Source organism: Talpa europaea, assembly GCF_964194135.1.
Source record: "Talpa europaea genome assembly, chromosome: 5".
Taxonomy (NCBI): Eukaryota; Metazoa; Chordata; class Mammalia; order Eulipotyphla; family Talpidae; genus Talpa; species Talpa europaea.
The window spans coordinates 120,216,324-120,243,519 of record NC_140071.1 but is presented as its reverse complement, the minus strand read 5'-3'; the positions used below and the strand labels follow the sequence as shown (position 1 = coordinate 120,243,519).

The following is a 27,196-nucleotide window of genomic DNA, read 5'->3' as shown; positions in this document are numbered from 1 at the left end:
CAAAGCTTTTGAAAGTTTTAATTATAGCAGTAGAGAAGTTTCACTATCAGGTATGAACCTTCTTGATTTTCTGCTTCACTCATAGTGTGTTTACTTCAGAAACACACTGTCGCTTTCTTTTTTATGTTTTTAAAGATTCATTTATTTATGCATACAAGAACTGGGGTATAGGCCAGTGGTGCAGGGGGTGAGAGGATTCACCAGAGACAGAGTGGGGAGCAGAACAGTCTGATTGACTGAAATATACTGCTGAGGGGAGCAGTGGGCGAGACAGGAGAGGTCTGCTGTGCCATGTGGGTTATCTCCCTGACCAGGGATGGAACTCATGCTACAGTGGCTGCAGATAACTTCGTAGTGCTGAGACTTAACCCTTTGCACAACCAGGGAGGCACCCCACTGTTACTTTGTGTGTTTAGTACTCCCTTCATCTTTTATAGTCTATAAAGTGGTGATAATACCACTTGTCTCAAAAGGTTGGGAGGATCAAAGTGATTGTTCTTAGTGTAGTATCTGCCATGTAGCAACTGTCTAGTAAATTAAGGATGTTGTAGTAATGATATTTAAGTTACTGTGATTTAGAAATATTCATTATATTATGATGATTAATTGGAGTGTGGGTGACTAATGTAGAATTTTCCTTATTGGTAACCTTGGCATTAAAATGTTATGCCTATTATCTTTTGAGATACCATCTTTAAAGTTTGGAGGCATGAAGTTTCTTTCTTGCTGATATTAATGCTTTTCTTTCAGCAACACTTCTTGTTGCTTTAAATGAACTTCGTAGGAGTGCTCGAGCTAAAGGAATGTCATTTTACAAGTATGGTATGTAATTTAGAAACCAGGTGTATTATTTAATCTCCTTTATTTGCTTAAAATTACCCAGTACTTTTGCTTTGTTCCTTGTACATGTGTTCAAAATATGTCTTGTCTTCCCTCTGTGACTCTTAAATAAACATTTCTTTTATAAAGAGAAATATAATTTGAACACGACTACTTTATAATTGGATTTAACTTAGGTGAAATACCATATTTCTATATATGTTTATATAATTTGAAAGAGTAATTTGACTTTAAGTAACAAATGTTAACATTGAAGCAAAATACTAGTTTTCATTGAACAGGGTTTTACAAATTAGGATTTTATGCATTTTTTAATCTTCATTTACACTACAGTTTTAAATGAATGCTTATTATCCAGTTACCTGATGATGTCAAAGTAAGATTTCAGAAAATTAATTTTGTCTCTTCCCCAATGATCAAGTAATAGAAAGTCGTGATCCTAGTACAAATGTTATATTATTGGAAGATACTGCAGCAGTCTTGGGAGTGACAATAGCAGCCACTTGTATGGGCCTTACCTCTATAACAGGTAAAATTTCTTAAATTATAGGCAATTTATTTCTACTACTGAAATCTCTAATATGTGAGAATTTTCTTTTATGTCTTTGAATAACATTAAACTGGTATTGTTGAATGTTAATTTCATACTAATCATTTATTTATATAAAACAATTGGTCAGTTAGAAATTTCTGTCATAAATGCAGAATAAAGTTCATTTTTGTAATGCTATAAACCTTTTTTTGACTTAATAAATAATGTGACCACTTTCAGCTTTTAAAGAATTAAAAAATTATTCCTTACCTATGAAAGTATTGATAATATTTATTTTAGTGACTTCACAGTTTATTAAAATAGTTTATTAAAATAATATATGAGAACTTTAACAAATCTTAAAGTTCTAAATAAATGTATATTGTAGCTGTTGTTCCTTTTCCACAATCAGTGCCAATAATAACTGCTGTTACTTTCCTATTTTCTTGACTTTAAAGTTGGTTCTATCCTCAGTTTTGGTAACTAGTTAAGTGCTTTGAACTCCAGTACAATACAGGTGAATGAGAATAAAGGAAATCATTGTATTTTTTTTTTTCTAAAACAGAAGAAAGCTTTAATATGTAAAGATTCATTTCTAAAGTTGGAATTCTCTTAGAATGAAATATCTTCCATTCTTACCCATTTGTCCTTGCATATTTAAAATAATGGTGATGAGCCTCCACCATTCTGCAGTGTTTCTTAAAATAGTCCAAATCATGAATAGATCTTTCTCTTTTTGAATGTACATTTTAAGACTTTGATGTTCACTGTGACACAAAATATTTCTAAAAGTTTTGGGTTTTTTTTCTGGTTAACCTTACAGTTTGAGCGATTTTTTGGACAAAAATTAGTACTTAGCAAAATTTTAGGCTTAAGAAAAGTATGACTTAGGGACCTCCCTGGTGGTAAACACAGCACTATGAAGCAATCTGCAGTCTCTGCAGCACGAGTTCGATCCCCGGCCAGCCAGGGAGCAACCCACATGGCATAGCAGGCCTCTCCTCTCTCATCCGCTGCTTCCTTCAGCAGTGTATTTCAGTCAGTCTGCCTGTTCTGTACCCCACTGTGTCTCTGGTGAATCCTCTTACCCCCTGCACCTCTGGCCTGTACCCCAGCTCTTGATGCATAAATAAAAATAAATCTTTTAAAAAAAAAGAAAGTATGACTTTGATGACTAAGTCAGCTTTTAATAGGTTATTTTCTTTTACATAATAATACAAACCAAATTAAACTTATTAAGTTTAAATTTGGGTATTTTATATGAGTTGAATTTTTTTTAAGATTTTATTTTTGCGTAGAAGAACTGGGGTATAGGCCAGAGGTGTGGGGGATGAATGAATTCACCAGAGACAGAGTGGGGAGCAGAACAGATCTACTGAAATACACTGCTGAGGTGAGCAGCAGGTGAAACAGGAGAGTTCTGCTGCACTATGTGGGTTAGCTGGGGAGCAAACCCAGGCCACTGCAAAGGGCCTTCATTGTGACAGTGCTGAGACTTAACCCCTAGGCCACCAGGGAGATCCCCTGAATTAAATTTTTTTTTTAAAGGTTTATTTATTTATACACGCACTGGGTACAGTCAGAAGCACGGGAGGGTGAGAGAATTCACCAGAGCCAGAGCGGGGAACAGAACAGGCAGAGTGACGAAATACACTGCTGAGAGGAGCAGTGGGCACGGCAGGAGAGGTCTGCACACCATGTGGGACCCTTGCCGGTGGCCAGGGATCAAACCGGCGCTGCAGAGGCTGCTGGCAGCTTCGCAGCCCAGCGCTCAACCGCTCCGCCACCAGGGGAGGCCCTGAATTAAATTTTTTAAAGTTAAATAACATGCCAAGATATGAAGTATTTTTCAGCCAGTATTCATGTGATTTCTGTAATAGCACCTATACACTTTTTTTTAAAAAAAATTAAATTTTGGTTTCTAAAGAGCAATATTTGATTTTTTTGACCTCTATAATTAAAAACCTATTAGTGGATTATATTTTACAAGTGGGTCATTCTTAATCGTTCAGCATAGATAATTTCAGTTTACTTTTTAGTGTTATATTTTGATTATTAAAACTAGTGCAACAGGTTATTTTTTAGTAAAATATTTTATCAAGCATTGAAAGAGATTCAATATTGACATTTCATCCTTGAAATAAAGACTTCTAAACTGAAAATGTAAAATTATTATATTTAAAATATAGTTAATAATGTCTGTTATGAATATTAAATTATACATCCATGTATGATAAATCTGTTCTTCTCATTGTTTCTAGGAGAGAATTAACCCCTAACAAATTGAGGAAACTTTTAGAATCAGAATCACCTGGATGGGGCCTCCCCAGTGGCGCAGTGGGTTGAGTGCAGTGCTGTGAAGCTGTCGAAGCCTCTGCAGCACAGGCTCGATTCCCAGCTGGTCAGGGAGATTCCCACATGGCATGGCAGACCTCTCCTGTCTCGCCCGCTGCTCCCCTCAGCAGTGTTTACGTTCTCTCTGCCTGTTCTGCTCCCCACTCTGTCTCTGGTGAATCCTCTCACTCTCCTGTGCCTCTGGCCTGTACCCCAACTATTGTATAAATAAATAAAAAAATAAATAAATCTTAAAAAAAAAAAAGAATCACTTGGAGGACTTAGGAGGCCACAGAATGCTGGACACTGCTTCCAGTTTCTGGTTTAGAAAGTCTCAGGTGAGATCTAAGATTTGTATTTTCACCAAGTTATCAAATGTGATAATGGTTCTACTGTTCAAAAGACTACACTTTTTTTTTTCAATGATTTATTTTTATTTGTGCATACAAAAACTGGGACATGAGTAGAGGTTCAGGGAGTCGGGTGGGGTGAGAGGATTCACCAGAGACAGAGTGGGGATATTTATTGAAATAACACTGCTGAGGGGAGCAGTGGGCGAGACAGGAGAGGTCTGCTGCGCCATGTGGGTTAGCTCCCTAGCTGGGGATTGAACTCAAGCTGCAGTGACTGGTGATAGCTTGATAGAGCTGAGACTTTAACCCCTGCACCACCAGGGAGACCCCAAGAGACTATGCTTTGAGAATCACTGCTTTATACCCATAGCATGCAGTGAATTATTTGTATCTAGAATAGCACTAACTTTACATGGCTTCATTTTCTCTCAGAACCTTGCTAAGAATCAGACCCCTCAGAAATGGTTTTTTCAGCTTTTGATTGATCTCAATTGTTTTGTCAATTTGGGATGGGAAAAGTGCTACTTAAATGTAAAAGAAATGTGTGCACACAAACACACACACACACAATGTGACTAATCTGAAAATACTCAGAATCTTGACCCATGTAATGAACTAGATCTTAAAATATTAGACCACTAATACTTCTTGTGTAATATGAAGCGAGAACACTTTTAGTAGTATAGTAAAAATATTAGAAGTTACTAAAGGAGTTAGAAATTATTTTAAGTTCCTTGATTTGCCAATTCTGGTTCTTTGCTTACTAAAATTCACTAAAATAACAGAAAATGTTAATTTACTAACATCTTATGTGCTTTATTTAGGCAATCCACTGTATGACAGTCTAGGTTCTTTGGGTGTAGGCACCTTACTAGGTGTGGTCTCAGCATTCCTCATCTACACTAATACAGAAGCACTATTAGGGCGATCCATCCAGCCAGAACAAGTACAGCGGCTTACTGAACTTCTGGAGAACGACCCCTCAGTAAGGTCAGTTTATAATGGTGATGCTGTTAGGATTGCAAAACATATTAAGAAATACAATTAGTATATCTTATAGTTGTATTTCCTAGTATGCTTGTTTGTAAATATTTTCAAAGGAGGCTTTGGATTCCTAACCTTCGGAACTTTTTAATCTCTTTTCAAGATTGCAACTTCACAAGAAAGTAAATGAATGAATTGGGAATCTCCCTAAGTTTCCTTTTAAATTTTGCAAATCTTTAAATTTTAGAATAAAGTACAGTTAGATGATGTAATGGGGACAGATGTTTGCAAAGTAGTTGCCTCTTTTGTCTGGAATCCCATATGTGGAAGTTTCTTATTTATATTTGCCTTATATTTGTATTATAATTGCAAATTGAATGTATTAAATTTAAGATTTTTATTCTTGGGGAAATGCTTACCATATTAAATATAATTTATATTCCTTTTGAAATGTTTTCCTTATAATTTATATTATTTAAATAAGAATAAAAATCTGAAGACTTAAGAAATAATAAGAAGAGACAGAGTTTTAATAGTTTTTTAGAGTGAAATTCGGCAACAGTCTGAATTGGAAGGGACAAAACTTTAAGATCCCAATTTTCCATTAGCCACATAATATATATTAAATTTTAAATTTTGTGGTAACATACATTTGAAGAGGTGGGATCCTGTTTTTCTGAAATATACACAATGTTATAAACCAATATTACCTATAAAAAAGGATAAAATAATGTATTTCTTCTTTATTTTAGAGTAAATATTTAAGCTAAATCTTTTAAGAATGACTTTTATGTCTGAATCAGTAGACTAGATTTATATTCTAAGCTATACATGTTTAATCTTGAAAAGTAGTTACATAGCTGGATCAAGATTAACGACTGAGCATTGTTAGAATCAGTATTAGGCTTAGTAATTTACTGTGAGATAATCCATATTAAATATCCTTTCTTTGTGATATCTTTGCTTTAGGTATCAAGATAATGACTGACCTTACAGAATGAATTGGTGCCTATGTTTATAATTTTGCATATATCTCTTAGACTTAAACTCTTAAAAAAGCGCTGCAAAGGGAAGACTCACTGGCAAATTTTCTGGAAGAGTGAAGATCTGTAGATTAAATTGCTTGGGAGAAAACATGTTAGTAACCCAGAAAATTCACACAGTTTTTTAAACAGAGCATTAGTTATTTACTACTCTGTGACAAATTACTCCAAAACTTAATGACTGAAAACATGTATTATCTCATAGTTACATGGATCAGAAATCTAGCCCTGGTTTGCCTGGGATCACTGTTTCTGGTTTTTCACAGACTGTAATCAAGGTGTAATCAAAGCATATTGCTATTTCTTGGGGAAGACTCTGCTTCAAAGTTTATGCAGTTATTGACAGAATATGGCTTCTGGTTACATGGGCCTCTTCAGCATAGTATCCTGCTTAATTGAGGAGTGAAAGCTGAAAAGGCAGTAGATTGAGTATGACCAAGACAAAGTCTCATATCTAGTTTGGAAATGACATCTCATCATTTTGCCATATTCTGTTGGCTAGGAGTAAGTCACTAGGTCTAACACACATTCCAAGAGAGAGGATTACATAGTTGCATTGAACACAGGAGACAGGGTCATTAGAAGCCATGATAGGAGCTGCATATCATAATTTGTATCTGCAAACCAGTATGAAAAAATAAGGGAAATTTTACAAAATATTTTCATTTGCCGCTATTTAAATTTTAGTCAAAAATGAAAATTTTAAATATTTTGAAAGGACTCAAGTAGATAAAATTTTTATATTTTATTGTCTTTACATGAATAAATTATATAGTCTCTTGCCAATCCCAACAGGTTTTATTTTGTTTCAAATTGGGCATCTATAACTTTATAAATATTAAATAATTAGTTCTTCATTTTACCCTAGATATTTCATAAATATACATCTTTGGGTAATGAATTTTAGACTCTATTTAAATAGAGGATCACTCTTAAGGAGTATTTGGAGTTTCTTTTAGATTTGTTTCCCCGGTAGTTCTCTATGTCCCCAGAATTCACAGTGTTTATTTTTGTATATGTTCTGTAAAGAAAAAAATGTTATAGTAATTGCCATGGAAAGAAAAGAATTTATTTTTTTCTTCTTTCTTTCTTTTTTTTTTTTAAAGATAACGTTTTTTGTAAAGATTTATTTAATTTATTTATTTATACAAGCACTGGGTACAGTCAGAAGCGCGGGAGAGTGAGAGAATTCACCAGAGCCAGAGCGGGGAGCAGAACAGGCAAAAGGACTGAAGTACACTGCTGAGGGGAGCAGCGGGCGGCAGGAGAGGTCTGCGCGCCATGTGGGACCCTTCTCCGGTGGCTGGGGAGCAGCCGGGGATTGAACCGGCGCTGCAGAGGCTGCGGGCAGCTTCTCAACCCAGCGCTCAACTGCTGCGCCACTGGGGAGGCCCAAGAAAAGAATTTCTTAACAGTTGTCTAGGGAAGCTGGATTCCTGAGATAAGCAGGAAGGATGAAAAGTTGTTATACTTGAGCATTTGCTTCTTTGAGCCAAAGTGGTATATTGGAACAATCATTGGGTTTGGGTATCTGAAGATCTCGGGATAAGTCCAAGCTCTACTATCAACTAACTGAATTTCCTTGGGCAAGTCTCTTATGTCCCTATGAGGCCATTTTATCATCTATCTGTAAAGGTGCAATCTTACCTACTTGATGAAAGGCATTCATTAAATGCCCGTTATGTAGTCGGTACTGTATTAAGCATTTTATAAATGTTGGCTCATTATTCCCCATATCAGTCCCTTTAGGTAATTGTTACTTTCTTTTTGTTTCTTTTTTTCTTTTGTTTTTTAAATATATTTTTTACAACCTTGTTCATTTTTATTTTTTAAATTTTTTTTTTACCCTTTTTTAAAAAGATTTATTTTATTTATACAAGCACTGTGTAGTCAGAAGCGCAGGAGGGTGAGAGAATTCACCAGAGCCAGAGCAGGGAACAGAACAGACAGACCGACGAAATACACTGCTGAGGGGAGCAGCGGGCAGCAGGAGAGGTCTGCGACCATGTGGTACCCTCACCTGCGGCCTGGGTTCGAGCAGACGCTGCAGAGGCTGCGGGCAGCTTCACAGCCCAGCGCTCAACCGCTGCGCCACCAGGGGAGGCCCCCTTGTTCATTGTTCTCAAAGTTTGCTTCCTGCCCCTGTCCCTCAGGTATAGCCCCCATAGAATTTTCTTCAGTGCACCCATGCAACATCACCACAGTCCCCTGTGCTTCTGTCTTCCTCCCTCTGTTCCCTCTCCCTCCTCCTCCCCTGCAGGATGTCCCTGGTTTATAATTGTCTGTTTCTTTTTGTTTTGTTTTATTTTGTATTGTTATTATATTTCCCCCGATGTCTTATTTGGCTCACCTATATTCTTCCTATAAGTGAAACCATCCTATATTTTTCTTTTTCCTTCTGACTTATTTCACTGAGCATAATTCCTGCTAGCTCCAACCATGTTACTGCAAATGGCATTAGTGTATCTTATTATCTCCTAATAGAGTGTGTCACAAAATTTTATGAAGACTTTCAAAGACTTTGAAAACAGGAAAAAAAGGAGTTGATTTTTCATAAATCACAAACTTCACAATTTATGTATATACAAATCATGAAATTATATATCTAAATATACAAGCAATCATAAAATTATATTTATTACATTTGCATCTGTGTATAGCACTATACAAAAGAGCTAGATGGACATTTGTTTGGAAAATGGTAGGTGGCATTTAATGGTGGTATTTAACTCTGAAAGCATATCTTAATCCACTTTCATCACTGTCGAAGATGAACAAAAATTCTTGACTTTGCATGCACGTGTACATAAATTTATGCATTTTTTTATTGATTGCAGGGCAATTCATGATGTTAAAGCCACAGATCTGGGATTAGGTAAAGTAAGATTTAAGGCAGAAGTAGATTTTGATGGACGAGTTGTTACAAGGTCATATTTGGAAAAACAAGATTTTGACCAAATGCTTCAAGTAAGTTTATGTGTCTATTGTTTTCTTATATAATCAAGGGTTAGAAAAATTCCTTTTTAAGTAAATAAAATGAAACTTTTCCTTTTACAGGTCTTAGAGTCATTTCAGCTTTCAACTACTTAGGGTTCCAAAATTTGACAGAGATCCTTTTATTTACTATAGAATGGGTTGGAGGAGACAGCAGAAGAGCAAACTTATTATTAAAATGCTTGTTATATGCCAGGCATTTTACATATGTTACCTAATTTATTTCTCAGCAAGCCTGTGAGGTAAAGAAATAATATTTTCATTTTTATATATAGGCAAATTGAGATAAAGAGATTAAGAACTTTCCCAAAATTGCAGAGGCATAATATGGAGTCAGATATGGTTTTAGATTTCTGTAACTCCAGAATGCAAGCTTTTTCATTAAAAATAGGTTAAAAGAATTTATAAAGTGTTGAGCTTACCACTTGCCTTTATTTGCTTATCTTAAAAAAAGAAATCATTACAAAATCACTCGAAGACCTTTTTTTTCATTCTAGATCTTGTTCCCCTTCCACTAGAATAAACAGTTTTCCTGAATTTAACAACTACCACTTCCATTCAGTTTCTATACTTTTTGGCAGTTTTCTTAGTAAGGGAATTATGTAGCTAAATATAAAATAGGGGCCATCAGGTGTACATATCTTCAGTTTCTCTAGATACGGGGAGGTTGTTCTTAAGGTGTGTCAGTTTTATTTCTACCATCTATTTCTGCACATTCTTACTAGATTTTATTGACAGTTTTGAAATTTTTATCATTGTGATAAGTATAAATAATATCTTGTTATTTTTACTTTTTTTTTATACTTTTAAACTTTTTTTTTTTAATAGAGGCATGTTTTATTTATTTGTTTGTTTGTTTGTTTTTGTTTTATACATGCATTGGGTACAGTCATAAGCGCGGGAGGGTGAGAGAATTCACCAGAGCCAGAGCGGGGAGCAGAGCAGACAGAAGGACTGAAGTACACTGCTGAGGGGAGCAGCGGGCGGCAGGAGAGGTCTGCGCGCCATGTGGGACCCTCCTCCCGTGGTCGGGGAGCAGCCGGGAATCGAACCGGCGCTGCAGAGGCCGCGGGTAGCTTCGCAACCCAGCGCTCAACCGCTGCGCCACTGGGGAGGCCCTATTTTTACATTTTTAATTTCCTGATAGTAGTAAGGTTGATAAACACTGAAATTTATTGACCATTGGAATTTCCTCTACTTCAGTTTTGGTTTTTTTAGTTAATCAAGGGTTTGATAGATTTGTAGGCATCTTATTCTAAATATACTGGATACTAATTTTAGTAAATATCTTTTTCTAGTTTGTGATTTCCATTTTACCTCATTGAACAGAAGATTTAATGTGATTATGAATTAAATGTCAAATTTGTAGTTTCTCTATCCATTTTATTATCTTGCTTGAGAAATTCTTATCCATTACCAAAAAATATTCTCTTTTCTAAAAGTTTTATGGTGTCTTTTTTACTGGTAGATTTTTTTTTTTTTTTTTCAGTTGACTGGGTTTGAGTTTTTTTTTTTTTTTTCCCAAAAGATTTATTTATTTATTTTTAGTTTACATTTTATTTTTATATTCCCCATACAATTACAACCCCCTTATTTTGACCTCAATCCCTCCTTTCCCCGCCCCCCATAGAGTGTTTCTGGTTCATAGTTGTTTGTTGATTTTGATTTTTACTTTCTTATAGTTATTCTTTTTCCTGGTCTCTTATTTAAGTTTTCTAGATTCCTGCTATGAGTGAGACCATCCGGTATATTTCTTTTTCTTTCTGGCTTATTTCGCTGAGCATGATCCCTTCCAGCTCCATCCATATTGCTGCAAATTGCATGTGTTTATCTTTTTTGAATGCTGAGTAATAGTCCATGGTGTATATGTACCACATCTTCTTGATCCAGTCATCTATTTTTGGGCATTTGGGTTGTTTCCAAAGCTTAGCTATTGTAAATAGTGCTGCTGTAAACATAGGGGTGCAGGTGCTCTTTGGAATTGATGTTTCTGTGTCCTTTGGATAAACACCTAGGAGTGGAATTGCTGGATCATATGGAAGCTCTATGTTTAGTAGGTCCAGAAATCTCCACACAGCTCTCCATAGTGGTTGTACCAGTTTGCACTCCCATCAACAGTGCAGGAGAGTTCCTTTTTCTATACAACCTCGCCAACATTTGTTGTTGCTAGTTTTTTTAATAGGTGCCATTCTCACTGGTGTAAGATGGTATCTCATTGTAGTTTTGATTTGCATTTCCCTGATTACAAGTGATGCTGAACATTTTTTCATATGCCTGTTGGCCATTTGCATTTCCTTTTCAGAGAAGTTTCTTTTTAGCTCTTCTACCCATTTTTTGACTGGATTATTTTCTTTGTTTTTGTTGAGTCTCTTCAGCTCTTTGTAGATTTTTGTGATCAGTCCTTTATCATTAGTGTTGTGTGCAAAATGTTCTCCCAGTCGGTGGGGTTTCTCTTTGTTTTTGTTATTGTCTCTTTTGCTGTGCAGAAGCTCTTTAATTTGATGTAGTCCCAGCTGTTCATCTTTGCCTTCACTATCACTGCTTTGGGTGATGTGTCTGTAAAGATGTCTTTGATGTGCATATCACGTAATGTTTCGCCTCTATTTCCTTCTTTGTATTTTATGGTTTCAGGTCTTATGTCTAGTTCTTTAATCCATTTTGAGTTGGTTTTTTACTGGTAGATTTTTAATATACTGAAAGTTGTTTAAAGGTCTGACACAGAGATTTAATATTTTATTCCTATAAAAAAATAATAGTCCTGGCACTGTTTATTGAATAGTCCATTTTTTCCCACTAATTTTGTAATGCTACTTCTGTGTAAGCTGTGATTTCCTACTTTTTCTTGAAAAAAATTCTTTTTTTTGGAAATAGGTTGCCCATTGACTTTGACTTAAAAGTTTTAAATTTTCCATTAACCTTCATGATGTTTGTAACAGTAAGCTATTTTTTTTTTTAAGAAATCATCACCATACCACCATGATTTTTTAAATACTTATTTTGTTTTTCTGTCTTCATTTTCTTTATAGGAAATACAGGAAGTGAAAACTCCTGAAGAACTAGAGACCTTTATGCTTAAACATGGAGAGAATATTATTGACACTTTAGGAGCTGAAGTAGATAGACTTGAGAAGGAGCTGAAAGTAAGATGAATTTTTTAATAATAATTTCAACTATTTTTTGAGTACTTCCTCTGTGCCAGGCACTATGCTAATTGCACGCGCGCGCACACACACACACACACACACAATGTTCTTAGTAACCCCATGATCTATTGGAAATTATTGTTGAGAAAATGACTGGGCTAGAGAAATTGGATAATTTACCAAAGGGAGTAGGGGAATTGGGAATTTTTTTTAAAAGATTTTATCTATTATTGTGTAGAAGAACTGGTGTGCTGGCCAGAGGTGCAGGGCAGATGGTGGAGGGTGAGAGGATTTACCACACACAGAGTGGGGAGCAGAATAGGCAGATCTACTGAAATATATAGATATAAATATACTGCCAAGGGGAACAGTGGATGAAACAGGAGAGGTCTGCTGCGCCATGTGGGCCAGCTCCCTGGCTGGGGATTGTACTCATACTGTAGTGATGGGCCTGCACAGTGGGAGCACTGACAGTTAACCCCTAGGCCACAGTGATGCCAGGAATTGGGATTTGAACTACATGTAACTCCAAGTTCTGTACCTTTAGCCACTAGTTTATACTGCTTGCTTAGCTTCTAAAATAGTCAAAAAAATTTTGTTATTTCAAAAGTTTTAAAAAAGCATTTCAAAATATTTTAGAGAAAATAAAAGGTCATAAGTTAGGAAAAAGAGAAGGTTACCATAAACATACATGGACATCTTGCTTTTAGTCCACCTCACATTATTTTATCTTTGTTTCTGTTTAGTTGGTGATCATTACAACCTATTGGTTATTTTATTGAAATATTGAGTAAAGCTTATAAATGATCTTTAACATATATAGTGTATGTATTTTCTTCAGTTGATGTTGACTATTCTTTAGTTTGTTTAAAAATTAAAGGAAACAATTTGAAGGGAAATATATCACTACTTTTGCTGTCTTTTCTTTTAAAATATAGATATTGGGTCAGATTAATAAAATCACTTCAAATAAGATGATTTTTTATGTTAATATGCATAAATAAATCTTTAAGTAAAAATTATTGAGGACCCGAAGATGCTTTGAGTTAGATTTATCCAATTATAAATTTTTAAAGATTTATTTATTTATGCATACAAGAGCTGGGGTGCAGGCCAGAGATGCGGGGTGTGAGAGGATTCACCAGAGACAGAGTGGGGAGCAGAACAGGCAGATTGACTGAATTACACTGCTGAGGAGAGCAGCGGGTGAGTCAGGAGAGGACTGCTGCGCCATGTGGGTTGCTCCCTGGCAGGCTGAGGGATCAAACTCGTGCTACAGAGGCTGCAGATTGCTTCACAGTGCAGTGCTTAACCCCTTGTGCCACCAGGGAGGCCCTCAAATTATAAATTAAGACTGAGAAATTTAAAGATATTTGTTCATTTAACAAAGTATAATAAGCCTGTTAAAAGCTCATTTAAATAACATTTTAACAAAAAATAACATTTTCCAAAATGAAAAAATAGTGAGAGGTGGTACTGTTTCATATTTTTGCAAAAATCTAAAGTAGCTGTATTCTCACATCTACTTCTGTGTTCATTCTGTTGCCATATATTGGTTTGGTTGTATTGGTTTGGTTGAAGAATATGAAGAAAAGGGAGGAAATCTTTTTAAGTACTCTTAACTGCTTTTTCAGATAATTGTTTTATTCTCTTTTAATACTACACCAAAATTTGACAACTGATAGCCTCTTAAAGCTTACTGAAATCTTAAAGATTTCAGTATGGAATCTAAAACCGCATCAGTGAACTTTCAGTATACTGTTTATGAAGTCATAGGGTACAATGTACAAGACTATCCTCATTTCTAACTAATTGCAATTTAAAGGGATTGGTAAGACCACAGTCAGGTTTGATAATTCACTAGAACTCACAGATTTTTCTGAATGATTTTACTAGACAAAGTTATGGTTTTTTTACTATGATACCTATTCAAACCAGCCAAGGGAAGAGGTGCATAAGACAGAGATCCAAACTTGGGGATTCAGTTGTCCTCTCCATGTTGTGTCAGGAACAGTGCTACTCTCCTGACAACGAGGTGTTGATAGTCTGTATGGAGTATTGCCAACAGGGAACTCAGAGTGTCCAGAGATTTTTTCCTGGGATTCTGTAGTTGATTGCCTGAGCAACTAACATTTCAGTCTCAAGCTGCCCTGAAGAAAGCTGACACCTTCCTTCTGGAGGTGGAGCAGCCACTTCTGGAGTTAGAGCAGATCACTGCTCTCAAGATAACTAAGGACATAATTATCAGGCAGGACATTTCAGAGGCTTAGAGGTTACCTTCTAAGTAGCTGCGGGTAAATGTTAGGAGCCCCTCTTTGATTACAATTCTTACTATCCACTGTTATATTTAAACTCGGTCAGTCTTTGTACTCTAAGGGAATCATTTGCCAATGCATGATTCTATAACATAATGAATTGGCATTTGGAAAATATTGGTTGAATTTTTGCACATCTTTTATTTTTATTTTTATTTATTTTTTATTTTTTATAAATTTTATTGTTATATTCCCCATATAATTGCAGCCCCCCCATTCTGACCCCAATCCCTCCCCTCCCGCCCCCGCCCCCCTAAAAGTGTCTCTGGTTCATAGTTTTTTGTTGATTTTGATTTTCACTTTCTTATATTCATTTTCCTGGTCCCTTATTTAAGTTTTCTAGATTCCTGCTATGAGTGAGACCATCCGGTATTTTTCTTTTTCTTTTTGGCTTATTTCGCTGAGCATGATCCCTTCCAGCGCCATCCATGTTGCTGCAAATTGCATGTGTTTATCTTTTTTGAATGCTGAGTAATATTCCATGGTATATATGTACCACATCTTCTTGATCCAGTCATCTATTTTTGGGCATTTGGGTTGTTTCCAAAGCTTAGCTATTGTAAACAGTGCTGCTATAAACATAGGGGTGCAGGTGTTCTTTGGAATTGATGTTTCTGTGTCCTTTGGGTAAATACCTAGGAGTGGAATTGCTGGATCATATGGAAGCTCTATGTTTAGTAGGTCCAGAAATCTCCACACAGCTTTCCACAGTGGTTAGACCAGTTTGCACTCCCACCAACAGTGCAGAAGAGTTCCTTTTTCTCCACACCCTCGCCAACATTTGTTGTTGCTAGTTTTTTTAATATGTGCCATTCTCACTGGTGTAAGATGGTATCTCATGGTAGTTTTGATTTGCATTTCCCTGATGACAAGTGATGTTGAACATTTTTTCATATGCCTGTTGGCCATTTGCATTTCCTCTTCAGAGAAGTTTCTTTTTAGCTCTTCTGCCCATTTTTTGACTGGATTATTTTCTTTGTTGTTGTTGAGTCTCATCAGCTCTTTGCAGATTTTTGTGATCAGTCCTTTATCATTAGTGTTGGGTGCAAAAATGTTCTCCCAGTCGGTGGGGTTTCTCTTTGTTTTTGTTATTGTCTCTTTTGCTGTGCAAAAGCTCTTTAATTTGATGTAGTCCCAGCTGTTTATCTTTGCCTTCACTATCACTGCTTTGGGTGATGTGTCTGTAAAGATGTCTTTGATATGCAAATCACGTAGTGTTTTGCCTATATTTCCTTCTATATATTTTATGGTTTCAGGTCTTATGTCTAGTTCTTTAATCCATGTTGAGTTGATTTTTGTGTATGGTGTGAGGTAGTGGTCAAGCTTCATTCTTTTGCATGTAGCGACCCAGTTTTCCCAGCACCATTTATTGAACAAACTTTCTTTGCTCCAATGCATATTCTTTGCTCCTTTGTCAAAGATTAGTTGACCATAAATCTGTGGGTTTATTTCTGGATTTTCTATTCGATTCCATTGGTCTGTATGTCTGTTCTTGTTCCAATACCATGCAGTTTTGATGATTATGGCTTTGTAGTAGAGTTTGAAGTCTGGGAGTGTGATGCCTCCATTTCCCTTCTTTTTTTTTCAGGAGAGCTTTGGCTATTCGGGGTTTTTTGTGATTCCATATGAATTTCATCAATAATTGTTCTATTTCTTTGAAGAATGACATTGAAATTTTGATTGGAACAGCATTGAATCTGTATATTGCTTTTGGAAGGATGGCCATTTTAATAATGTTTATTCTTCCAATCCATGAGCAGGGGATGTCTCTCCATTTCTTTGTGTCTTCTTCTATTTCTTTTAACAGTGTTTTATAGTTTTCTTTGTATAGGTCCTTTACCTCTTTTGTTAGATTTATTCCCAAATATTTGATTTTTTTTTTGTTTCAATAACAAAAGGGATGGTTTTTTTGATTTCTTCTTCTTCAGAATTATTGTTTGTGTATAGGAAGGCTACTGACTTTTGCGTGTTGATTTTGTATCCTGCCACTTTACTGAACTGATTGATGAGTTGAATTAGCTTTTCTGTGGAGTTTTTGGGGTTCTCTATGTATAATATCATATCGTCTGCAAATAGTGATAGTTTGACTTCTTCTTTTCCTATTTGGATTCCTTGGATGTCTTTCTCTTGTCTTATTGCCCTGGCTAGGACTTCCAGTATTATATTGAAAAGCAGTGGTGAGAGTGGACATCCTTGTCTTGTTCCAGATCTTAATGGAATTGCTTTCAGCTTTTCACCATTGAGAATGATACTGGCTGTTGGCTTGTCATAGATGGCCTTTATGATGTTGAGGTATGTTCCTTGTATCCCAAGAATTTCAAGGGCTTTTATCATGAATGGGTGTTGCACTTTGTCGAAAGCTTTCTCAGCATCTATTGATATTATCATATGGTTTTTATATTTCTTTTTGTTGATGTGTTGGATAACGTTGATTGATTTTCGGATGTTAAACCATCCTTGTGTCCCTGGAATGAATCCTACTTGGTCATGGTGAATTATCTTATGGATACATTGTTGGATTCTGATAGCTAAAATTTTATTGAGGATTTTTGCATCAGTGTTCATTAAGGAGATTGGCCTGTAGTTTTCCTTTTTTGTGTTGTCCTTGTTCGGTTTTAGTATTAGTGTAATGTTGGCTTCATAAAACGTGTTTGGTATTGTCCCTTCCTTCTCAATTTTTTGGAAGAGTTTGTGAAGGATAGGCACTAATTCGTCTCTGAATGTTTGGTAGAATTCATTTGTAAATCCATCAGGTCCTGGGCTTTTGTTTTTGGGGAGGTTTTTGATTACCATTTCAATTTCGCTAATTGTAATTGGTCTGTTTAGGTGTTCTATTTCTTCTTTATCTAGCTTTGGGTGATTGTAGAGTTGTAGGAATTTGTCCATCTCCTCTAGATTGTTAAACTTGTTTCCATATAACTGTTCATAGTAGTTATTGATTATTCTTTTGATTTCTGCTGTGTCCGTTGTGATTTCTCCTCTTTCATTGATGATCCTGTTTATTTGTGCTTTCTCCCTTTTTTCCTTTGTGAGCCTGGCTAGGGGTTTGTCTATTTTATTGATTTTTTCAAAGAACCAGCTCTTGGTTTCATTGATCTTTTGGATTGTTTTTTTAGTTTCAATTTCATTTATTTCTGCTTTGGTTTTTATTATTTCTTTTCTTCTACTGGTTTTGGGGTTTTTTTGTTGTTCTTTTTCTAGATCTTTGAGCTTCGAGATTAGGTTGTTTCTTTGCGTTCTTTCTTGTTTCTTGATGTGAGCTTCTATTGCTATATATTTTCCTCTTATTACTGCTTTTGCTGCATCCCATACATTTAGGATATTGGTGTCCTCCTTGTCGTTCAATTCAAAAAATTTTTTAATTTCTTCTTTGATCTCCTCATTAGTCCAATGGTCTTCCAGTAGTGTGGTTTTTAATCTCCATGAGGTAGGAAAGTTCCTTGCCTTCTTTTTATGGTTTATTTCTAGTTTGATGCCTTCATGGTCAGAAAAGATGGTTGATATGATTTCAATCTTGGTGTATCTGTTGATGTTTGTCTTGTGCCCCAGTATGTGATCGATCCTGGAGAATTATCCGTGTGCGCTTGAGAAAAATGTGTACTCCGTTTTTTTGGGGTTTAGTGTTCTATAGATGTCTGTTAAGCCCAATTGCTCTAGGTCCTTATTTAGAGCTTTGGTTTCTTATTTTTTGTCTTGTTGATCTATCCATTGTTGATAGTGGTGTGTTGAAGTCTCCCACTACGTATGTGTTTTCTCTGATGTCTGTTTTCAGAGAGGACAACAGTTGTCTGATATATTTTGGTGCTCCTTCGTTTGGTGAGTATATGTTAATGAGTGTTATTTCTTCTTGAAGTATTGTCCCCTTGATCATAATGTAGTGACCATTGGGGTCTCTTTTTATCTTTTTGAGTTTGAAATCTGTTTTATCTGATATAAGTATAGCTGTTCCTGCTTTCTTTTTTGGTCCATTCGCTTGTAGGATTGTTTTCCATCCTTTAACTTTGAGCCTATTTTTATCTTTTGTAGCTAAATGTGTTTCCTGGAGACAGCAAAAGGTTGGGTTTTGTTTCTTAATCCAGGCTGCAACTCTGTGTCTTTTTATTGAAGAGTTTAGTCCATTTACATTTAGAGTTAATATTGATATGTTAGCTTCTGTATTTGCCATTGTGTTTGTCTTTCCTTTGATTTTATTTATTTATTCTTGTAATAACTTTTTTTTTTTGGCCTTCTTTCATTGTTATTCGTCTCTCTGAGGTTCTGGCTTTAGGACTCCTTGTAGTATTTTTTTGGAGTGGGGGTTTAGTTGCAATGAAATTCCGGAGTTTCTGTTTGTCAGGGAAGGTCCGTATTCTTTCTTCAAAGAGGAAGGAGAGCTTTGCGGGATAGAGTATTCTTGGTTGGCATCTGTTTTCTTGGAGTCTGTTGACTATGTCCCTCCACTCTCTCCTTGCCCGTAGTGTTTCTTCGGAGAAGTCTGATGTCAGCCTGATTGGTTTTCCTTTGAATGTTATCTGTTTCTTCCCTCTTGCCAGCTTCATTATTTTTTCCTTGTCCTGGATTCTTGGGAGCTTTACTATTATGTGTCTTGCTGTATTTTTCCTTTCGTCGTGGAAGTTTGGTGTTCTTCTTGCTTCTTGTATATCAATTTTCAGCTCCTTCTTCACATTTGGGAAGTTCTCTTCAATTATCTCTTTGAATATTTTCTCTGTTCCTACATCTCTCTCCTCTCCTTCTGGTATTCCTATAACTCTTATATTTCCTTTCCTCATGGAGTCAGATAGTTCCCGAAGTCTTTCCTCGTTCTTTTTCCTTCGTACTTCTCTGTCCTTTTCTGTTTTAGTTCTTTTTATTTCTGTGTCTTCAAGATTACTTATTCGTTCTTCCATTTCATCTATTCTGCTTTCATTGCTTTTCCCAGAATTCTTTAGTTCTTCCATTAATTCTTTGATCTCCTGCATTTCTTTTACTTCCCTCTTTAGGGACTCAATTTCTTTCTTCTGACCATTGTTTTCCCTCTCTAGGGACTCAATTGCATTCTTCTGATCGTTGATTATTTTTCCCTTATCATTGTTTTCCTTTATGACTTCTGTCAGTTTTTTAATCACGGCAATTTTAAATTCTCTTTCTGGAAGGCTCAGAAATTCTTCCAAGTTATTGTCGTTGCAATCTGGGGGCTGGTTTTCTTTTTGTGGTGTGCTTTTTCTCTGGAGAGTTGCTAGGTTGCGTGTGGTTCTTCTCCTCCCTACTGTCTGTTTTCTAATTTGCCGTATGCGTTGGGACACTGTGTTGTTGGGACTGGCCGACATCTTGGGTGGGCTTCTCTGCTCCCCTCTGGTTCCTCCAGGAGTCATCTGTCAGTTTCAAGCAGTCTTTACTGGAGAAAGGTCCCTGTTTTAAAATGCCGATGTGGGGACACACTCCCCTGTGCGCCTGGTCTGCCCCGGTGGTGGGTTCCTGCTCCCCCTCTGGGCTTGGACTGCAGGCCAGAGGGGGTCTGGCGTGGGCGAACTTCCCCCACTCACCTCTGGCTCCTGAGGAAGCCTTCTGCCGGTAGTCTTTACTGAAGAAATGTGCCTGTTCTAAAATGGTGATGTGGGACACACTCCCTGCGCGTCTGGTCTCAGGCACACTCTTCTGCGCGCCTGATCTGCCCCGGCTGTGGGTGCTCGCTCTCCCTGTGGGCTCAGACTACTTGTTCGGAAGGGGCCCGGTGTGGGCTAACTCCCCAGCTGGCCACTAGCTCCTTCAGGAGCCTGTGCTGGCTTCAAGTCGCTAGGTGGCGCCAGAGATCTCTCCTAGAGCCCTTGGGGAGCTGATTTTCCACCCCGTGGGACAGGGAGCAGAGCGGGGATGGTAGGGTACACCTCAACGGCTTTGGGGTGCTGTGTCTGCCTTGTGCCCCACCGTCGTGGGGAACCCACGCCCCTAATTTCGTGCACCGGGTCTCAGTTCCAAAGCCCTCAGTTCCAGGACGCGGGCTGTAGCCCAGATCAGTGGCGCGGGAATGGCGCCTTTTGAATCCCGCTTCCCTGCCTGGGCGCCTTGTTCCTGCTCACTCAGGGAGGGCCTCCGCCGTCTCCCCGCAAGCCTAGGTCGCAGGCGCGGGGACCTGGGCAGCTGCGATCCGGTCCGGATCCGCGCCGCTTTCCGCGCAAGCTTACCGGGCGGCCGGGGCTGTGTGCTGGTGCTGGTCTCCTCCTGGGGGGCGGGGCTCTCTTTAATGGCGCCTGGAGCTCACCTCCGCGTCGGATCCTGCAGGGTTCTCCACAGCTCCCGTTCACGGGGTGTGGTGGCTGAAATAGTTCCTTTCCACTCGCATTCCCACTTGCTGCGTCCGTTTTTCTTGTTGGCCGTTTTGGTTTGTTGTTTCCCTCCTCTCTGCCAGTCGGAGAGTGCCGACTTTGTGGGCGGGGGAGGGGAGCAGGGTTCTGCGCTTCCCTCCCTTCTCGTCCTCTTTTATGGCAACTTTCTTCTTTGGGCAGTTTGCTGGAGTCGTCCGTTTATCTTCCGTGTCCCAGTTCTCACTGGGACCTGCCGCTTTTCCTCCCTATTAACTTTTTTTAATGGGAGATCTTACTCGCAGCGTCTCCTCGCCGCCATGTTGCTCCGCCCCCTCCGTTGCACATCTTTTAAATGTTGATACATTTCTAAGTATTGGGAAGCTGTTAAGACCCAGTATAGGGAAGATGTAAGACTTAATGGTAGTGGTATGAATTTTTTTTCAACATCCTAATTTTCACTTGAAGGGTTGCATTTTATTATTAGCAACAAATACTGTTAGTTATTTTCCTTGAAGTAACAGAATAATTTGTTCATTTTTAAAAGAAGTTGCCTGTCAGATGCCCACAAATGAATACCCACTTTTATTCTTTCAAGTGAAAGGGTGTTTGGAGAAAGCATTTGGTTCAGCTCATAACTCAAGCAGTCACACAAGTGCTTTTCCTTTTGATAACATCAAACTTCAGTATGAAGCAGAAGGACTTTATCCATTCTTTCCATATTGTCATAGAATATTTTTAAGTGTACTTCAGGGTTGAGGTTTAATAAATCAAAACAGGACCTCCTTGGTGGCGCAACAGCACAACACTGTGAAGCAATCTGCAGCCTCTGCAGCATGAGTTCAATCCCCGGCCGGCCAGGGAGCAACCCACATGGTGCAGCAGACCTCTCCTGTCTTGCCTGCTGCTCCCTTCAGCAGTGTATTTTTATTCAGTCTGCCTGTTCTGTACCCCACTGTATCTCTGGTGAATCCTCTCACCCACTCTGCATCTCTGGCCTGTACTCCAGCTCTTGTATGCATAAATAAATGTTGAAAAAAAAATCAATATGTTTTACTATTTCAAGAAGGCTATTTTAAAATGAAATTACCAGAAAAGGAGCACAAAGACTTCCAGTATAGTTTTATGCCATTTGCTTTGACTTGTGCAAAGGTGACAGCAGTTTCATCCATAATTTCTTTTATACCATGAGGGAAAATGTTAGCATAGTAAAAAAGGCAAATAACAGTGTTATTATTAAACAATTTTGGCACTGGACTTCCCTAGAATAGATCTCAGGATCCCAATGATACTTGGTCCACTTTAAGAACCACTGTTGTAAATAAAATGTGAGGTGATTATTTTTGCACAAGGTGACATGAGAATTGCTTTTCTGTTCTGTTTTTATTACCCTAGCAAGGAAGATAATGGACTTTTAAGCTAAATCTTTAGCTTTATAAATCAGCAGTCAGGTATGAGAATAATTAACAAATTGGTCATTCTAAACTATATTTATACTACTTACAATCAGATAAGTTTACTTTTATTTAGCTAACTTTGTGCTTTAATTAGAAGCTGTTTAAATCATTAATAGACTGAACTATCTCAAAGTGGTTTTGAATTATATAATTTATTCAATTTGGACACCATTTTTAAATAGCACTTTCAGGTAGAAACATCTCTGGCTAAGCTAATGAGACATAATTAATCTTAAGTCAAAGGGAAAGATTTTTTCATAGTTGAGCTACCAAATCTAAAGAATAAATGAATGTAATTCTTGTTTGTGAAAATAAAGCTGATTTTGTTTTGGAAAATTAAAATTTTGTATACTAGCATAGTTCCTCCTTTTTAGTATCTAAGTATGGTTGTCCTTTAAGTTTAAATTTTAATAATTATTGAATTAGTTTGCAAGGCCACACTCAGTGATAAAATTATGCACAAATACTGTTAGTTGAGTGCTTATCTCTGTTGAGTAATGCATTGATCCAAATATTAGAATAGGTGATACTTTTTTTTAAAGATTTATTTATTTAGGCCTCCCTAGTGGCGCAAGGGGTTAAGCACCGCACTATGAAGCAATCTACAGCCTCTGCAGCATGAGTTTGCTCCCCATCCGGCTAGGGAGAAACCCACATGGCGCAGCAGACCTCTCCTGTCTTGCCCAAATGCATACAAGAGCTGGGCTATAGGCCAGAGTTGTGAAGGGTGGTGAGAGTATTCACCACAGACAGAGTGGGGAGTCAAACAGGTGGATACACTGAAATACACTACTGAGGGTAACAGTGGGCGAGTCAGAAGAGGTCTGCTGTGCCATGTGGGTAGCTCCCTGGCCGGGGATCGAACTTGTGCTGCAGTGGCTGCTGATAGCTTCATAGGTTGCACCTTAACCCCTAGTGCCACCAGGAAGGCAGAGTTCTTTGAACTGTTAACTTAAAAGTTTTTGTTCTACTGCTATGTTTCAGTGCATGTGTAGACCCTCCTCTATTTCTCCAGGAAATTTTTTGTGTTTGGGCTGAAATAACTATTGGTAACTAATTCAGTGGGAAGATGCCATAGCATTTGCAAATTTATAAGTAATGTTCTGGTTAAATATTTTGCCCTTTTACTTTGTCTTTTGCTTCTCTAATTGCATCCTCCTACAGTATTTTCTTAACTTGAGTATATAACATTGCAAAATAAATTACATAGTTTGGTTTTATCTCCCCTAATATGAGTGTTGGAATAAAATCTGTCTGTGATGTGTAAAATGTTCTAGTTTGCATTGACTAGTGCCTGGGACATAATAGATCAATACATATTTGTTGAATAAATGAATAAAAATTATAAGTTGGACAACAATTACTGATTTTCAATTATTTTAAACAAATATTTATTCAGTGTTTACTATGCACATGATATCTTGTTAGGTCCAGACACACAAAGATATTAATACTGTTCTTTTATTCATTTAGTCAGCAAACATATATTGCATGTGTCTGCTTTATATTGGGTAGACTGCATTTTAGGAATTTGATTAGTTTTCTCTCTGAAAATTTGATTTTAAGAAAGTAGAATAAATTAATTTTTGTCGCCTTTTCTTGGAAAACTTATTAGAACATGTAGTCTACTAATAGTGCTTTTTAAATAAAATAACTTCAGACTTGCCTGGTAAAAATTCCTAAGTCATAATGGGATGAGAAAGGGTTGATTGGAGTAGGAAAATAAAATTCAGTTTCATTTCTGTTTGAGGAAATCTTTATTACTTATGAAATTTAAGCAATTCTAGACATAGAGAATAGTTTGAGATAAAATATTGAGAACAGAAGTATGCTTTCTGTGATTTTTGGTCACTCTCACACTAGGATCTAGGGGGAAAGTAACAACACTAATTATAAGAAACATCTCAGTGTACATTCAATAGAATAGTGGGAGCTAAACTCCAGTAACTTACCAGAATTTTGTTTGATAACTGAATTTCTTTAATATGAGAAATATACCTATGTTTCTAGGATATTATTTACTTAAGGTCACAATTAACCGGGATGATTATCAAAATCAGAGGAGCTTTTTTACTCTTCTGATTTATCTTTCTATATTTATTCAAAATTTATTAAGTTAAACAGAACTGAAGAGCTTATATCAGAAGTGTCAACTGCTTCACCCTTCTAAATCTTTAAATCTGCTTCTGAGAATAACCAATGTTTAATACTTTCAGTATTTCTTTTATATTTATGGATAGATTTTACATCTAAGTTTTTTCTCTACCTGCTTTGACATCATTTGTTTTTTCTTTGATAGGTATATATTTAGTTATCTTATTTACATTCTCTTCTGCCCTCCATTCTTACAGTATCATTATATTACATTTTATTACACTTTTCATTTTCCCAAAATTGAACTAGGTAAACTTCCTTTATGTACCCAGAGGGGAAAAATGCCAAAACCCTTTAATTTGTTATGTTGTCATAGACTTGTAATCACCTGATTACTTATCTTCACCAGTAGCTGTAAATTCATTGAGGAGAGATACTGTTTGTTTCCTGTTCATTATTTTATATTTCAGTGCCTAACATAAAGTAGAAATATAATAAAGATTTTTTTATTGTTTTGAAATTCCTTAAGCAGGAATTTAAGATTTTTTATAATTTGACCTCTGCTCACCTGTCCAACCTCATTACTAACTCTCCCCTTTTTAAAAAAAAATTATTTTATTTATTCATGCATACAGGAGCATACATGTAGACCAGACATGCGGGGTGCGGGTTTATGTATGTGAGAAGATTCACCAGAGGCAGAACAGGTGGCTCTACTGAAATACACTGTGGGGAGCAGTAAGGAGAGGTCTGCTGCACCTTGTGGGTTATCTCCCTGGCTGGGGATTGAACTCATGCAGCAGTGGCTGCTGATAGCGTCATAGTGCTGAGACTTAACCCCTTGTGCCACCAGGGAGACTGTAACTCTGCCATTTTTTGCAACTTCTTTGCAAACTGTACCATTCTGTTAGTACATAGCAAAGCTTACTTTCTAGACTGTCTGACTGTGTTAATGCTGTTTCTTCTACTTAGATCTTCTTTATCGTTTGTCTGGAAAACTCACTGCGTTCAAATCTCACATAGATATTATTATTATATCCTCAGGGAAGTCCTTCTGGATCTCAAAGTAATACAGTACATCTCGCACTTTTATTCCCAGAGTTATCATTTAGTACATTGTAATTGTTAGGAACTTAGAGTATGAAGTCAGGCCTGAATCTGTCCTCCCTTCATCACTTACTAGCTGTATGACTTTGGGCAGTTTAACTTTTTCAAAATTCAGTTTTCCCATTTGTAAAATGGAAATAATTGGATTATTATGAGGATTTCAAATCACATATTTGAAGCCCCTTACTTAACACAGTACTTGACAAAAAGTATTCATTAAACATTAACTTATTAGCCATCATGTTTTTACTCATAGATTGTTATTGCTATACTTGTCTTCCTAGCTAAACCGAGCCATTCAGGGTCAGGAACAGATTCTTATTTAATAGTCATACCCTGATACACTTTCTAGTCCAGCACCTGACCCAAGGCTATATGAATTGTTACTAAAATATGTTAGGTAAGTAAATACCAATTTACTTATTTTGATTATTGCTTTATTTATTTTAGATTTATTTTTATTTATTTATACAAACACTGGGTACAGTCAGAAGCATGGGAGGGTGAGAGAATTCACCAGAGTGGGGAGCAGAGCAGGCAGACGGACCAAGGTACACTGCTGAGGGGAGCAGCGGGCGACAGGAGAGGTCTACTCGCCATGTGGGACCCTCCTTCAGTGGCCGGGGAGCAGCCTGGGATCGAACTGGCGCCGCAGAGGCTGTGGGCAGCTTCGCAACCCAGTGCTCAACCGCTGCACCACTGGGGAGGCCCTGATTATTGCTTTAAAGGGGCCTCTCTGGTGGCACAGGGGTTAAAGCCTCAGCATTATCAAGCTATCGCCAGCCACTGTGGCATGATTTTGATCCCCAGCCAGGGCTATAATCCACATGGTGCAGCAGATCTCTCCTGTCTCACCCGCTGCTCCCCTGAGGAGTGTATTTCCGTAGATTCGCCTGTTTTGCTCCCCACTTACCTATTCTGGTGAATCCTCCCCCCACCGCCCCCCACACCCGGCCCCGCACATCTGGCCTATATCCCAATTCTTGTACGCATAAATAAATAAATACATAAATCTTTAAAAATAAATATAGTGATTTTCTTTTCATCACAAACCAGAGCAAGTACCAGGGCTTTGTAATGCTTGTTGCATACATGGAGGTGGGGGAACTACTTACTCTATTCATCTATTGATCTTATTTTTTCCTTATGCAAATATGCCAGTATGCTACAATGAAGTAGCTTAATCAGGTGGTTTCAGTGGCTTTAGTGACCAAAATAAACAAAGGAAGATTTTGTTTTGTTAAGAATAATGTGGTGGTGATTTTTCCTTTCAGAAACGAAATCCTGAAGTTCGACATGTAGATTTGGAGATACTGTAGATGTGATGGAATGAATCATCTTGGAGGGAATCTTGGAAACAAGTTTGTCAAGCCTGATCTCGCACCCGGAAGGAGTTAATGCCATTCAGAAGCCATGTTTTTAAAGATGAGGAAATACTTTATGTAAAGGCAATTCAACAGTCCACAGAATTAAAATGACTTCATATTTCTATGAGACATATTACAAGTTGAATTAATTTGAAAATCATGGTTTTTTCTTTTTGTTTTAGTAAGAGACATTTACTTAAATTTTTCACAATTTCTCATTTTAGCCTGTCAAGAAGTATTGTACCTTGCAATCATGTTCTTTTTTTGGTAAAAATAAGCAGCAGGCACAGGATTATGATTTTTAATTTTGTAGCTACTAAAGATTTCACTCCATCAAAACCTGCCAATCTTGAAT

General features: G+C 37.2%; 1 protein-coding gene across 2 annotated transcripts in view; it reads left to right on the top strand.

Moving 5' to 3' along the window:
* SLC30A9 (solute carrier family 30 member 9) overlaps window positions 1-26,793 on the top strand; it is a gene marked incomplete at both ends in the record, with an annotated part of 73,781 nt that extends 46,988 nt beyond the window's left edge. For both annotated transcript variants that reach the window (XM_084233563.1, XM_084233562.1), the window contains 6 exons: window positions 751-822; window positions 1,262-1,369; window positions 4,884-5,049; window positions 8,924-9,053; window positions 12,107-12,220; window positions 26,749-26,793. In XM_084233563.1, coding sequence (XP_084089689.1) covers window positions 751-822; window positions 1,262-1,369; window positions 4,884-5,049; window positions 8,924-9,053; window positions 12,107-12,220; window positions 26,749-26,793 — 635 coding nt within the window. The remainder of the gene's footprint in view (window positions 1-750; window positions 823-1,261; window positions 1,370-4,883; window positions 5,050-8,923; window positions 9,054-12,106; window positions 12,221-26,748) is intronic.
* Between the last annotated feature and the right edge of the window lie 403 nt (window positions 26,794-27,196).